General features: G+C 51.0%; 1 protein-coding gene across 4 annotated transcripts in view; it reads right to left on the reverse strand.

Annotated features, from left to right (window-relative positions):
• The window catches only part of Ptpre (protein tyrosine phosphatase receptor type E), a 149,591-nt gene that overhangs the window by 19,451 nt on the left and 114,715 nt on the right, over window positions 1–15,425 (reverse strand). For all 4 annotated transcript variants that reach the window (XM_037209626.1, XM_028869034.2, XM_028869053.2 and 1 more), the window contains 6 exons: window positions 14,203–14,339; window positions 8,968–9,058; window positions 4,603–4,679; window positions 3,890–3,926; window positions 2,624–2,721; window positions 39–158 (listed from right to left, as the gene is read on the reverse strand). In XM_037209626.1, coding sequence (XP_037065521.1) covers window positions 39–158; window positions 2,624–2,721; window positions 3,890–3,926; window positions 4,603–4,679; window positions 8,968–9,058; window positions 14,203–14,339 — 560 coding nt within the window. The remainder of the gene's footprint in view (window positions 1–38; window positions 159–2,623; window positions 2,722–3,889; window positions 3,927–4,602; window positions 4,680–8,967; window positions 9,059–14,202; window positions 14,340–15,425) is intronic.

A 15,425-nucleotide genomic window follows, 5' to 3' on the forward strand; every position in this document is an offset into this window, starting at 1 on the left:
TAGCTCCTGAGAAGCCAACATGAGATATTCATGTGTACCGGATGGATGCAGAACTTGCGGATGGTGTAGTCCACCAGAACCACGCAATCCTCCACACACACCCGGATGTTCCCATAGGTCCAGCAGCCCTGGTCCGGCCAGTACTGGTAACACTTCTCCTGTGAGGAGCAATGGAAGGAAAAGAATCAAGACACAGTCCAACACATGGCCTCCCACGATCTGCACACCGTCAAGTTACCCAGGTCAGCAGTCAGCTCCCCAGGAGCTGGGAGGATTACCTGGCAAGGGCGTGTCTTTCATAAAGGAGGAAAGCGAGGCCTCACAGGTGACAAATGTGGCTGTGGTGGCCCAAGCAGAGTGTTTTGGGTTGGACAAGTAACATCTCATTTGCTCACTCCCTTACCCCTCACACCCTGTTACTCCAGCCCTGCCTGTCCATGCTAAACTTTCTCTCTTTAGAGCTAGGGAGCCTGACCCCAACAACCCTCCGGCTGGAGTGAGCCCCATACTCCAGAATGCCCTCACTGGGCATTTCCCTGGGGCCCAGCACTCTGTTTCCTTCTGGTCAGGCCACTCATGGTGGCCACCCTGCATGCCACTCATGAAGTCACACTAACGTGGGAACCTATGAGGTGCTCCTGGCCACAGAGGCAGTTCTTTACCTGAGACAAGCCCTAGAATCTCTCAGGCAGTCAGCTATGAGTTAGCACAGCATATGGACCAGTGGGGACCACAGCAGAGGGGAAAGAACTGCACAATCTTCCTTGGAGAAATCTCTAAAACTTAGCATGTCTCCAGGCACCTCACAGCTTGTCTGAGAAATGCCAGTGAATGGCACAGCAAACTGGCCTGTTCTCCAGGATCATCAGGCTCCTAAAAAGATGCCTGGCACCATGGAGACCAGCATCCTTGTTAACATTATGAGACAAACATTACCTCTCCGTGTGTCCTGACCTAAGCTGGCCTATAGTCACAGGGCATTGAATGTGGCCTGTGGTGACACTTAAAGGTCTGGTTTGGGTGAGTCTTGGTCCCCCTGGGGTTCTCAAGCAATTCTTCCCAGAAAGGTTCCTGCAATGATAGGAACAGGGGTCTCAGGCCCCAGGGAACTCTTGGCTGCCCTACCCTCAGGCCTCCCTCAGGTCACAAGATGCCAGTTGGGTTTTGCAACATACTGCCCAGGATGAGGACATTGTGGAGACCACAGTGAAAGCCACCAAGGAAAAGGAACTCTCTTGAGAAACGACTCCATCTGAGGTAGTGGAAAATGAGAGAACCAGCAGGGCAGCCCTGAGTCACAAGGCCAGAAAAACATAGCAGGAGGTTCGAGGGGAGATTGAGATGGATGGCACCACCCAGGGCACAGGGGGACAGAGGTCCTCTGCCTCTGCTTAGGGCTACAATGGTGACCTTTTGGAGAAGCAGTCCTTGGAAGACCTGGTCTCTGTGGGCAGTGGGTCACAGAGATGCGAGGACTCCGATGACGGTCAGTCTCCCTGTCTACAGGAGGGGGGTCCCTCCTCACAGGGCAGGAAATCTATGGTAAGAGCTCTGTTTCCCTCCTGTGGCTCTTTCCATTGGCAACAGAGGACAACAAGGGTAGGAGTCATGAAGTAAGTAAGAAACAGCCATCCCCACTCTGTTCCCACTGTTTTCTCCCTGATAATGAGAAAATCAGAAATGGACACTGGAGGTCCCCCCTCCCCCCGTACTGCTGGGCACGGAGCCCACCAGTCAGGTGCCCTGGGGACAGGAGCACTCTGTGCCTATTCTGTCTATCAGTCCAATCTTTGTCTCCTGTGCACTCCAAGACTGGGTGTTCTACTCAAACCCTGTAGGCCCTGCCCATGTCCTCAGCACATGGGGTACCGTGAGGACCAGGCTAGTGCCACCCATGCAGAGAGCCTTGTGTGGCAGCCCAGCAGGCAGATGCCTTCTGCCAAGCTGGGCCTTCATGCTGGAACATGCCAGAAGCACAGTCTACTAGCTGGGTCTCCCCACCTGAGGAAGCACCCCTCAGGCTTCCAATTCCCCTTTCACTTGGAAAAAAGAGTTCTGTGCCAACAACAGGTCTGTCAGGGCTTCAAATCTCCCTCCAGCCTGCATCAGAGCCAGTTTCTGGCACTGGGGATGGAGACTCAGGCTCAGCAGATGCTACCAGGGTCTGTTTGATAGGAGACAAGGCAACTGTACCTCTCGTTCCTAGCTGATGCTTTAAATTCAGGTGTACAGGCACGACTTCCATGTGCCTGTCGTTGGCAACCATTTCTCTAGTCTAGGAAAGGCCTGTGCAATGGCATTCATTGGCAGCCAGGTTCACCACATGCAAAACACACCAATACCTTCCACTCTAAAGTTTGTTCCTCTCCAGTGGGATTCGAGCTCTGAGTGCCCGAGACGATCTTCATACAAAGAAGGGAACTATGATTCCCTATGTTAGAGCAGGACAGTGAGGTATGGAAGTGTGGAGAACTGACTTCAAGATAGGGTGCTGGAAGGTCTGGGTGCTGTTTGCCCCCCACTAATAGAAGAGAGGTGTCCAGGTAGAAGAAGTGGTCAGGGCCTCCCTGGTGAGTGCCAGGCCACACGGAAAAGCTATGGGGGTCAGAGCAGGGGAACTTACCTCCTTCCTCTCCTTCAGATTGGTCAGCATGACAATGGTGGCTGACTTCTGCTCCCAGACCATCCTCCAGAAGTCATTCACTGTCTCCTGTTTAGGGCCTGTGTGCAGAGTGGAAGGTCAGCGTGAAGGAGCCATCTAAGCTCACCCCATGAATTCAGTCTTAGAAGGCTCCCACCTTCCCCAGACACAAGACAGGCCCTGCAACCTGGAAGCTTGCTGTGTAGCAGGCAGAATCTGGGCGGCTATGTTAACTCACAGGCAAACAAAAACAAAAACAAAAAAAAACCCCAAAAAAACCAAAACAACAACAACAACAACAAAAAAAAAAAAAAAAAAAACGGAGGTGGGGGGACAGGAGGAGGACATTTGAGGGCCATCTCTGCTTTGCTTGTCATAGTAGCTAGGAGCCACCACAGAGTCCCTCAGAGTCACAGGGCCCTTCAGACGAATTGGAATGCGAATATGTATGAGTGAATATGAGTGTGAGTGTGTGTGTGTGTGTGTGTGTGTGTGTGTGTGAAGGAGGGAAGGGGAGGAGAGGGAGAGAGAGAGATCAGGAAGAAGAAACTTCTCTGCCCTTTGTCCCCTTCCTGTCTGAATTTGACACAGTGCTTACAGGTATAACAACTATTTGGCGATCCTCAGGCTAAGAGTTCTATGCTCAGGAGGAGGGAGTGAGGAGATAAAGAAATCCTTCCTCGGCAAGCCGGAGCTAACGACAGAAATGCAGACCTTTTTTACATTTCCACCAACGTTTGACAGATTTTTCTCTCATTAACGGAGGGCACGGTCCCCTGTGTGTAAGGAGTGCTTCTATTTCTAGGGAATCTGGCCGTCCAGGAGGAGGAAGGGAAGTCTAGTTTAGCTTCACTGACCCCTGGGGAGTTGCTGAACCTGGAAAGGCAGCCTCTGGAAGACTAGAAGGTTCTCTAAGCACAGGATGGGTCTAGGTCCAAGGGTAAGGTCAGGAGTTTGTGGCTGAGCCATGGTGGCCATGGCCTTCATCTAAAAGCTCCTCCATCCTGTCCTCCCCGCAAAGTAGGAGCCTTTGGGAGCTCAGTCAGCTGAAGGAAGTCAAAGTTACCTACTGAGTCTCAGGGTGGCAGAAGGGCAACCAGAGGCCCCTTGTGTGTGCCGTGAAGTCCCAGAGGGGCACACAGCATGGGTGTCGGACACGGTGAATCTCTGGTATTGCTGGCAGTTAGAGATTTGAGTGACTTTCTAAAAATACGGCGCAGACATGAACTAACTCGAAAGCTTGCTTACCTTGAGCAGCTATGAATTTGTTCTTTTCTTTGTAACCCTAGAAAAATGAAGTCAGACCTGTAATTATCCAAGACAATCTTTGCCCAAGGGACCACTTTGTTCATAGAAGGGGGGGGGAGATTCGCCCCAGAGAATGTAGAAAACAAGGAAGGGTAATATGAAAACCAAACCCACCAGCAACCTCAGAGATAACAGGTACTGTTTTCCTATGGCCTTCACTATTATTCTTTGTTGTTTTGTTTTCCTACACACACCCAAGCAGAAATACATATGTTTATATTTCTCACTGGGTTCATGTATTGTCTACAAATCCTTCTATTTCCTTGTATTGTAAGTAAGAAATTTAAAACCTTACATGATAATTTCAAAGAAACCTAAATTCATTCCATGGCCTATTGCGGTTTGTCCAGTCAGACGCATCTGGCTGGTTCTAGTTTGTCAACGCTATAAGGAACTGGACTGAACACCTCCAGTGTCCACTGAGGTCATTATCCCCCTGGATCTGTTATCTTTGTGACTTCTGGTGAAGAGGCAAGCTGAGAAAACATGATGGCCTCACACTCTAGTGTGACCAAACTGCCCGAAGGGTGGTGACCACACACATACTCAGGATCAGAGAGGAAGGCACCCACACATCACACTTCAGACCCCGTCCCTAAATACCCAATATCGGCTTCATATCAGGCCAAGGGGAAGGAAGGCAGTCAACTCACATCTATGTAGGAAGCGTTAATGTAGTCAGAGCAGGGGATTCCATCCACTTGGCTCAAAATCACTCTGGAATGATCGTCTGGAAAAAGCAAACAACGCCACAGTGTTAGGACCAGGAGCTACAGGGGCCCAGGGTGTCTCATATCCAAGTGCCAGTCACTGGAAGGACATTACCAGGTCTCCTCTTGAGGGCAGGGCAGGGTACCCCTGCCTTGTTAAGCCCTGCGTGGTCCACCTGTGCCTCAGCCAGGGGAGGGAGGAGGAGAGGTGGCCCCATGATCACACAGGCAGAACAGCAGGAGCAAAGTGACCATGTTCTCATCACGGGTCCAAACGTTAACCACTACAGTGCACATAGCAGGACCTCAGAATGAAGAACTAGGTCTTTTCATTCAGGCTTTCCAGAGGACCTGGGGGTAAAGGGCTTGGGACTCTGAACTCCAGTATCCATTCTTCACCATCTGCCCCAGGACTGGAGGGAAGCTGGGCTCCAACAGTTGGACCATTGACTGTGGAGAGTCTAGCTGGCTCAACGGGGTATTTTCCAGAGTGGGAAGGCAGCCAGAGATATGTGTGTGTGTGTGTGTGTGTGTGTGTGTGTGTGTGTGTGTGTGTGTGTATGTGTGGGTGGGTGGGTGTATGTTTATGTATATTTGTGGTGCTGTGTGTTATGTGTTACACACACATGACATGTGTTGTATAGTATGAGAATGATATTGTATGGTAGGGTGGGTATGTGTGTTGTAAGTTATATGTGCTGTATGTGTGTGGTATGTGCATTTTGTGGTATTGTGTTTATACACACGTGGTATGTACATATAATTCGGTGTGATAAGTATGTGTTGTGTGGTAGGGCATGCTGATTGTGAGTTTACTATGTGTGGTATATGGTACCATGTATATGTAGTGTATGTTGTGTGTATTGTCAGGTGTGTGGTATAATATGTTATAGTGGACCATTTGTGTGGTGTATGTGGTGTGGTATATATATGGAATATATATATGTATATATATATGGTGTGGTATATATATGGCATGGGTATATATATGGTGTGACATATATATGGTGTTGCAGTGATGTATGTGCACACCTGGGAGCTGTGGCCCTGGTTCCTTCATAGCCCTTTCATCCCTTTCTTCCACAAAGACTTTGTCACTGTGTCAGCAGGTAGTGAAAAGGTAGCTGAAGTGGGAAGGACTATAGTCTCAGCACTCAGGAGGCCGAGGCAGGAGGACTGAGAGTTCCAGGCTAGCTTGGGCTTTGGCTGTGGCCCACTTTACACGGAAGGCTGTTGGCTGGCCTGTGTGTGTTAGCTCAGACTCCCTGATGGAGTTTCATTGCTGAGCTGTATGTCCTACTCCAGGCAGAGGGTATGGCCCAACTCTGGGGACAGTTACTAGCCCATACACGCTGGGCAAGATGACAAACCCCAAATCCACAGCCACAGGTCTAGACACTTGCTCAGGGGCTCAGCGCCTCGGGGTAGAAACAGCTGTGGCCCGGCATATGTCATGCTGGCTGAAGCACGAGAATTTAGAATGACTTACACCGTGGAACAGTTACGGAAACACAGGACAAAAAATAACATCTGCAGACTTAGACTCTCACAGCTTCTAAGAACTTCCTGCTTCTTAATCCTGAAAAGTCACATTTTGCTGTCAAAACATCACTTTCTAAAATTACCAGCAGTGGCATCCTTCCAGCAGAGGGCCATCAGGCTGCTGGCTACAGAGAGAGTCCCCTCAGGCATGAGTCTAGCCTCCGGACTCAGAGCACTTGACTCCGTCTTTGGGATTCTCAGGCCGCGGCCAACACTGCACTTTAGCCCAGGGGCATCTTTGAACCTACTGCAAGTCTGCCCTGGCTTGGGGTGGGCTAAGGGAGGTAGGAGGCACCTGGAGCTGTGAGCATTGGGTCCCCCCCCATCCCATCTTGCAGATCCTAACCTGATTCCATGAGATTCAGCCCACTGCTTGCCCCAGCATGACCAACAATTCCATATAGCCAGACAAGTCTCTCCTTAACCGGGATGACGCTCTTGGTCCCTGGCAGGCATGATGTTTCCATGCCGTAGGAAACTCAAACCAACAAGGAACAGCTCACCAGTCCTGTGGAACACACCACGTACCCACAGTCCTGGACAGCTGTCAACACCCCAAGATAAGTGTTATTCCTGGGTAGGACGGGGGTTGGGCCTCACCCTGGGGCAGGAGCAGGGGAATTTATGGGGAACGTTGAACCAGACTGTTAGAATGCAGCCACGCTTTCACATGGGGAGAGGGCAGGCCGATTTTCTTCTGTGGCACAACCCAGCCTTGTGCACAGCAGGAAGAGGTTGTGGAAGGCACCCAGCCTGTGCTGGCATGAGCCCTCTGTGAGCTGAGTGCCCTACCTGGGCCTGCTGCAGGAGCTTGGCCATCTACTCCATTCCCTTGAGCTTTCACTGGAAACTAGCACTCCTCTATCTGTCTGTCAGCCTGTCTGTCTGTCTGTCTGTCTGCCTCTCCTTTCTCTTTTCTCTGGTTCTCCCTCCTCCCATCCTTGTTTCTTCTCTCCTCCTTTTTTTCTTTTCCTTTGAGACAGGGTCTTACTTTCCATGTAGGCCAGGCTGGTTTCCATCTGGAGAGCTTCCTGCCTCAGCCTGGAGGCTGCAGGGACTACAGGTATGACTTGCCACCTCTGTCTCAGAAGCATTCCTGGTTAAGTCTGTGAGCGTTCGCTTTAGGGGGGCAGTAGGTTTAATGATGAAGAGAGAAAGCTAGGTAAGATGACCTGAGCATCCTGGGCTCTCAGGTACATGGAGCTGTCCAATATATGACCCTGGACGAGAATTCCAGCACTTTCTGGAGGTAGCTCTTCCCCACTGTCCGTGCACAAGGTTTGTAAATGATTTCTGTAAAGCCCGCCATGGTCTTAGGATCTGACTATACCTAACATCCCAAACACACGAGGGCCAAACCAAGGCATAAATTAAACTCATCAAGAAGGGTAGCACCAAACTGAAAGTCAAAACTGACCTTTGAATATCTCAATTTTCAGTTGACACAAACCACTCTGAAGAGCCCAGACGCCACCCTGCCTTTCTCTCCTTTGGGCTATGAGCCACAGCATGGGTGTCCCTCTTCTTCGGATTCCACAACCCCCACCCCCCAGCAGTAAAGCCATTGTGTCCAGAGTCTAAACTTGGGACTGAGCCACAGTATGGGTCCCCTTCTTCCTTAGATTCCACAACCTGCCCAGCAGTAAAGTCACTATGTTCAGAGTCTAAACTTGGGACAAGTCACCCTCACAGCCTGGCTGTACAACCACCTCCTCCTCCCTTAGCGCTGACAAACTAAAGCCCATTAGTTAATTACTCTAGGTTTAGTTGGATCTGAGGATCATGGTGGGCTTTACAAAAATCACTGAAAGCCTTGTACATGGACAGTGGGGAAGAGCCACCCCTAGAAAGTGCTAGAAATCTAGATCTTATATTGGATAGGTTACAGCTCCATGTACACACAGCACACCCAAGCTAACTGTGGCCAGCTCCCTGCCTCCACCAGGCACTCCTCAAGAGCAAGGGTCTCAGGCAGCAGCCGCAGGCCTCTCTTCAGGATGTAAGTCTGAGTTTTGTGGAGCTGTTTGAGGCTGCTCTTCTGTGGGCCTGAAGAGTAAATCTGTGGTTGGGGGGGATGGGAAGGCTGCAGACTCGGCATCCTGGGCCAGCTTTTGAAAAGGTGGATGGGAACATGCAGGGTTTGTCCTGGCGTGTGAGACAGGCACCTCAGGACTAGGCTCAGCCAGCTACAGCAGGTCATGAGAGGCCCAGCCCACAGCAGCCTGCACCCTAGCTCTGACACTTCCTTGGCAACCACACTCCCCAGCTCATGGTTACGGTTTGCTGCTGAGGTTAGAATAAGATCTGCTAAGCCTTCTCTCAAGGGTGCCAAACCCATGTGGGCTTTTCATTCTGCCATTTTGGCATTTGGTTCTGGACCATAGAGCACATTGGGGATTTGTTCCTGATAGCCTCGAAACACTCAATATGAAGCAAGGTGCTGCTCAAGGCCACCAACAGGCCTAGACTGGTGTCCAGGAGAGGATCTGGCAGGAGAGACCTTGTCCCTTGGTGCCCAAGCCTGGGAGGAGCATTCCTGCCCAGCTTGCTTCCTGTATGCTTAGCAACCAGAGTGGTCAACAGCAACAATGATGTCCACGCACCATGTAGGGAAAAAAGGCCCTCAGACAGTGTGGCCCTGGATTCCCTGGGATGAGCACTGAGCACATGGTCACCGGCAGGCTGCAAAGCAGCGCCAAGTATAACCTGCATGGCACAGATCATGCAAAAAACAAACAATAAACACCAACAATAAAGAAGTCTTACTGGGCAGAATGTTGGGATATCTGTTTTTTTCTCTGTTTTCTTCTTTATTTGCTAGATCGAAGGTTCCTTGTACATGTCCAGACGGCAATGACTGGAAGAAATAGAGAACAGAGTGAACACTAATGAATCTAAACCCAGGTCCCCATCAGTTTCCCTACCAAGCCCAGGCATTAAAACTACCATCTGTCCCTCATCCTTGTCTCTCCTCAGGCCCCACATTAGACACTGGGCAGACAATGAGTTATATCCTAAACTTTGTAAGGTCAAGAACTCACTCACACAATTCCATCATGCCCCAGTCCACACAGGTTTAGCCCAGGAAGAGACTCCTTGGGTACAGGCAAACTGATCCCAAAGGAGTTCTGATGCAGGAGAAAGAGGGACAAAGACTACCAAGAAGAGGGTGCTGGGACCCTGGCCTGGGCTGTGGGAGAGAAGGAGCAGGATCCTGGAAAGTGACTGTAGCCACAGCCCTCACCATGCTTAGGACCCAGGTATCTCTGTGGATCGGGTCACATCAGCAGGGGCAGGTCTAGAAGCTCCCTGGAAATGCTGATTCTCCCAGCCTCCACCCCCGGGGCACAGAATCAGCAGCTAGGAGTTTGGGGGCTCTTTGAGGCTCAAGATGCACCACCTTAACACTGCTGTACCCCAGTTGAGGAGTGTCAGTGTGAAACGGAAGTTTCACTTTGCAAGCATGCTAACACTAAGAAGTGCCATCTCTGGGCGTTAAGTGGACACGTGGGTTTCTAGTTCCTTCTACCACCAAAGTCACCCTGCCTCTGATTTTTGGTTGCCTCCAGCTGTTCGCCTCTTGCTTGCTTCCAGGTTCCTCTTCATACTCAGATGAGGTAGGGTAAAGAGCACTGTGTATTTCAAATCATGCGCTTCAACATTAAGCCTGACTCTGGCTGGACCTCGGACCACTGGGCTCCAAGGAGGAAGCGTTACTACTTACTGAGTGTTTGTGATGGATCAGGCACACAGAGAAAGTGCGTGGCTCTAATGCCTCCCCTCACAACTAGCCTATGATCCGATGACGTGGAACCAGACCCAAGGCGTGATTGGACATATGCTCAGCATCGTTTGGCTGAAGAAGTAGACCCTGGTAGTCAGCCCTGGAGGGACTCCCTTACTCAAGCATGGAGAAACATGTGAGCTTTCTTGTTTTCTGTGTCCCACTTCAAGACCCCGGGAGTTGGGGTCTGGCTTCATAGAGCAGCCTTAGATGATAGCCATGATGTCCTGGGATTGCTCTCATTTGGGTCAGGGCCCTAACCTTCCTCTAGCAGGCAGGAACTTCTTCAGTGACCAACTCAGTTCTTCCCCAAGGGCTTACATCAGAATGCTGTATGACACCCCCTCTCCTCTGCTCTGGGGCCACCACACCTCGTAGCCACAGGCAGAGGCTTTGCCTAGGCCAGTGTGGAGGGACCAGTCAGAGGTCATCCTAGCAATGCCAATGAGGGGTTCTCCACTTTGTCCCCAGCTCTGAACACTCATGTTCCTTGAATTTTGATTCACTACCAGAGCTGGATTGACACTACCTCCTCGGCCCTCACTGGACACTGAATTTGTAATGACATCCTTAGGCCTTGTCAAAAGGTTTTAGCCCTGAACACAAAAACCAGTCACAGTAGCACACGAAACTGTGCAGCTGGCAAACCCCACAGTCTGAGCAGATCCTAGGAGCTCAGTGATGACGCCGCCAAGGGCGATTATTAATTGTAACAAATGGAGCATTCCCCTGCAGCGGGCCCATGGCAGAGGAACCCGCTCTATGGAGAGACAGGGTACACAGGAACTCTCCAGTATGTATGTAATTTTTCTGTGTACTTGAAACTGCTCTAAAAATAAAGCCTACTAAAAACAACAGACTGTATAAAACAAAGGAAGACGAAGTAGCTGCAATGTAGTGGCCCAGGAAGTCTGAAGAGAAAGAGGAATCGAGCTCTGACCACCCCTTCCATAGCTGTGTGGCGGCCCTGAGAGGTGGGGCATAGAGATGAGGTGGTACACCCTGTCCCCCCAGGGTCCTGGAGGATGGGACAAGGGGAGGTGGGCAGAACTAGGCAAAGTTCTCTGTGTCCTCCTGATCCGAGCAAGCTGAGCGGCCCCCTGCACAGACTGGGCCCAGTACGCTTTCCTGCTGTCAGGCTACCCAGGACCTCGGGGTTCTCAGCTGCTTGGTAGTCCCAGGGAAGTAAGAGTGCCTGGAGATGGTTAGCCTGCGGTGACTCTCGGTGCATTCTGTAGGAGGTCTGGTTTGTTCCATCAACACCAGAGAACGGCTCTGGTTTGTGGTTATACTGGGACTTCTACATACAAAAAATAAAAACATAAAAATAAACAAAAATAAAAGGCCCTCCCTTTGTATGTATTTCTGCCGTGTTTGCCATAGCACAGGTCCCAGGCCTGTGGCTTGACACAGCTTGCTGGGACAAAGCTGGAGAAGATGCTCATGAGAGATGGGTTCTCACTGCACAGGGGCCTCCTTTTCTACCGAATTCAGGAACTGGAAACGGGATAGAGATGTGCCCTCTCCAGGCGGAGCTAGCTGATAGCATCTCATCCGCATGTTAACTGTTACTTCTCTCTTTATGTGTTATCCCAGTCCCACAGGGCAGGGAAAATCCTACTTCACAGATAGGGAAACTGAGGCAGAGGTGAAGAAAACAGGCCAAGTCTTCCAGGCCAGGATGACTACTCAAGCCAGCTCCAGCCATTCATCCCACAGTACTGATGATCCGAGGCCAAACCCCTTCTTAGCCTCAAGTTCACAGTCACCTGACAGTGAACGTGGGCTTGGCAGTACAGGAATATCCAAACACGTTGAGACTTACCCAGATCCCTCCCAGGACCTTTGGAAGGGGCTATCAGACCAGAGAAAGGGAGTGGTAGGAAAACAGAACTTAAATGTGTTCTCTGAGAACCGGAGTGGCTGATCTGGGCAGGAGAGAGATGTTGCAGGAGTGTGGCCTTGGACAGGGTCAGTTCCTCACTGGAGAGAAGAGCCAGGCTGTGTACACTCTACTACCCCACAACTGTATCTCTAGCTGCCCGTTGCCAGGCAGGGAGACTGCGCAGCTGAGGGCTACAGAGAGGCAGGCTGGGAGCGACAGGTGAGGGAAGAATTTGTTTGGGGTATAATATTTACAAGGCTCCAGAAAAAGCCAAGAATCAGCAGAAACAAGCCTCTGAGGCAACTTCGTTTCTATCACAGGCTTTCTTCTTACAATTTTGAGATTACATTTATGTGTTTGTGAGGGCATGCCTGCGTGCACACATACATGCCATGGCATGAATGTGAAGGTCAGAAGACACTTTTCACAAATCAGTTCTCTCCCTCCACCAGGTGGGTTTCAGGGGATTGAACTCAGGTCGTCAGGCTTGGTGGTGAGTGCCTCTACCTGCTGAGCCAGTCTTACCAGCTCAGAAACATCTTTTCTAAATGGCTAATTTAACGCTCAAAATTCATAATGATGGAAACATCAAACTCCTAAACAATGGTAGAATCCGTAACTGCATGACACAACCCAGATCGGAGCCCCTGGCCACAGGGAAGCACATTGACATTGTTCTCTCTTGATTGTGCTCAAGCTGTTTCATTCACCATCCCTTTCCTTGGTTTGATATTTTAAATAAGCCTCGGCTACTGCACTTTTTGTGTCCTCTTGAGTTCTGCCCCTGAGCGGTGTCCCTCCGCTGCCTCGTTCTGCTCCTGGCCTCCTCTGAGACCCTCCACGAACAGTAGGGTTACTGGCACCCCACACGTGACTACAGAAGTGGAAGAGGAAGTGGGACAAGCAGGGCGGGACAAGCTTCCACCAGCAGTGCGAGGGACAGCTATTTTGAAAATGGAGAATTAACTTCTGCTGCTAAGTTGTAAAATTTCAGAACAGGAGTGCTCGGTGCTCTCTCTCGGTATGACCTAATTTAAAAAAAAAAAAAAAAAAAAGAGGAAAGCCCGCTTGGCACTGATAAAAAGGGAAGCAAGACAAGGGGCGGGTGTAATGTTGAAAAGTCAGTGAAGTGTGGTTAAATGCACCAGCGCCTTGCCGTGTCCTCACAGTCCACACGCCTCTAGAAACAACCACACTGTGCTGTTTAAAAAGCTCGCCCTCTGGGGCTCACATTGGTGTTGCCAGAGGGTCCCCATCCCCAGGTACCATTTGCTGGTGGTGGAAGGGACCTGGAGTAGAGCAACTGATGTGACAGAGACAGAGACGGGCCAAGGCAACCATCCACGGACACCCACTCTTGCTCAGGCCCAACGTTCAGCTCCCAGCCCCGCACACAGGGTGAAGATTTGAACCAAACACTTCAAAACACCAACCATACGGAACCTTGTATCTAAAACAATGCTTCATGCCTACCCCTATGACAGACATTTTAAAAATTAACAACTTGGGGGCTGGAAAGACAGCTGGGAGGTTAGGAGCACTTTCTGCTCTTGTAGAGGACCTGGGTTCCATTCTCAGGGCCTCCTTGGTGGCTGACGACCACCGGCAACTCCACTTCTAGGGGATCCGATGGCCTCTTCTGGCACTGTATGCGTGTGGTGCACGTATGTATGTGAAGCACTCACACGTACACATAAATTAAATTTAAAAAAAGGAAATGGACAACTCTGGGGGTGGGGTGACTAATCTGCCCTGAGTCTTAAGTTGGGGGTTCTGAAAATGGCTATGGGGACTATCGGGAGGCCGGGGCACGTCTCAGTGAACCACTTCTCCTCGGAGGTTGTGGGAGCGATTCATCACAAACAGCAGAAACGCATACACACTGATCGTGAGCTGGTGTCCCCTGCAGACAGCCTCCGTCACTACTGAACGGTGCCATGACGATGGCTCAGAGGGACATCTGCTGATCTGATTAGAAGCTGGACCTCTTGGGGACCATGACAAGATGCTTGGTGGGGAGGCTGTCTGCAGGGACGCGTGAAACTGCCACCTCCACTAGGCAGCCCGTGGTAGAATAGTGTGTCTATCACAACTGGTGTTACACATGGTACCCAGGAGCTGAGCTGGCAGTAACCCCCAGGAGCATCAGACTCAACCATCTCACTTCACAAGGAGCAGTGAGCACTAGCGAAGGGCACAGCACTAGGGACCCGGCTCTCCAGACCCCACTTCTGAGCAGCGTCACAATTGGCACAAGGTTCCTGAGTCCCCGGAACTGCTGGCTCTGACTGCCGTGCTGCTCGTCAAGGTGACTGAGACCCGGCACACTCACATTGAACTCCTCGCGGAAGCGCTTGCAGTCATCTGCTGATCTCACACGGATCTCCTCCTCCAGGTGCTCCACTGGGATGGGGAAGTACTTCTTGGGACCCGACGGGGACCTGCTCAGCAGCATCACTCTCTGCTGCTCTGTAGGGTCAGGAGACACAGAGAAGCCACTTAGTTCCATTGCCCACGGGTGACTCATTTCTTAGATGGTCGGACAGCATTCCTGATGGATCTGTATAGTGGGAGGGGAGCAGTACTCTCAAATTGAGCACCCTGGGGCTAACCCAGCCCTGAGCCACTGAATCAAACATCTGCTTCCCAACACACCCTATTTTCAGCAAGTGATGGCAGCATGCCTGTCCATCACAGACATTGCATTCGTGATCTTGCTCACTAGCTCACCCACCACTCACCCTTCCGTCTAGCCTATGGTCCTACACAAGGGTCACTGCAGCTCCATGCTTCAAAGTCCAGGTTTGGGACCAGAGAAGAGGAATCACAGGGCTCTGGGTCTAAGCTCAGAATGGATGGGAATCTGCCAGGAACTCTGTCTTGCAGCCTTCCCTTCTTGGCAACACACAGGTTTGCCCGCTTTCTCAAATCCCATACCTTGCAATGCAGAGAACTGTCTTTGAGGCAGGAGAGGAGGGCATTGTCAAGGAGAGGGTGGGCTGTGGGGTTGATGGGTTTGGACTAGTCATTCACACAAGCTCAGAATGAGGTGGAAGCAGTGTTAGGGACTGGTGTTTCTCTTCACAGGGAGAGAGCTGACATTGATAAAGTCAGTAGAATAAGCCAGCTGTCACCCTTGCAAAAGGCCCTGCCCCATTTGCAGAGTTCACTGAGTCTATGCCACGGACTTTGCTCCAAGGCAGCCTTTGGCTTCAGCCAGGTGGGCTGGTAGAAGAAGCCTGTGGGCATCTGTGCCCTGCTAGCCACACCCCTCCCTCTGCACTGGCTTCTGGGCTGTGCAGGAAAGGGAGAAGAGCAGGATGGAGCATGGGGGTACACTGGGCCATATGATGGTCTGCTCATGAGTGCAGGTCCCCCAGGCCCTGTAATGCTACAGCTCAGTGGAGTCCTCTGTTGCTCACATTCCCCCCAGCTCTGGGGGTTGCACTAGCTCCTTCACTACTTTGAGTGGGTTCTAAAGTTTCACTTGAGTTCTGATGACATGCATGTTACCTCCAGCCAGGCACAGCTCTGTAGGAAGTTAGGACAAAGCTG

The sequence above is a fragment of the Peromyscus leucopus genome, chromosome 1 (assembly GCF_004664715.2).
Source record: "Peromyscus leucopus breed LL Stock chromosome 1, UCI_PerLeu_2.1, whole genome shotgun sequence".
Classification (NCBI taxonomy): domain Eukaryota; kingdom Metazoa; phylum Chordata; class Mammalia; order Rodentia; family Cricetidae; genus Peromyscus; species Peromyscus leucopus.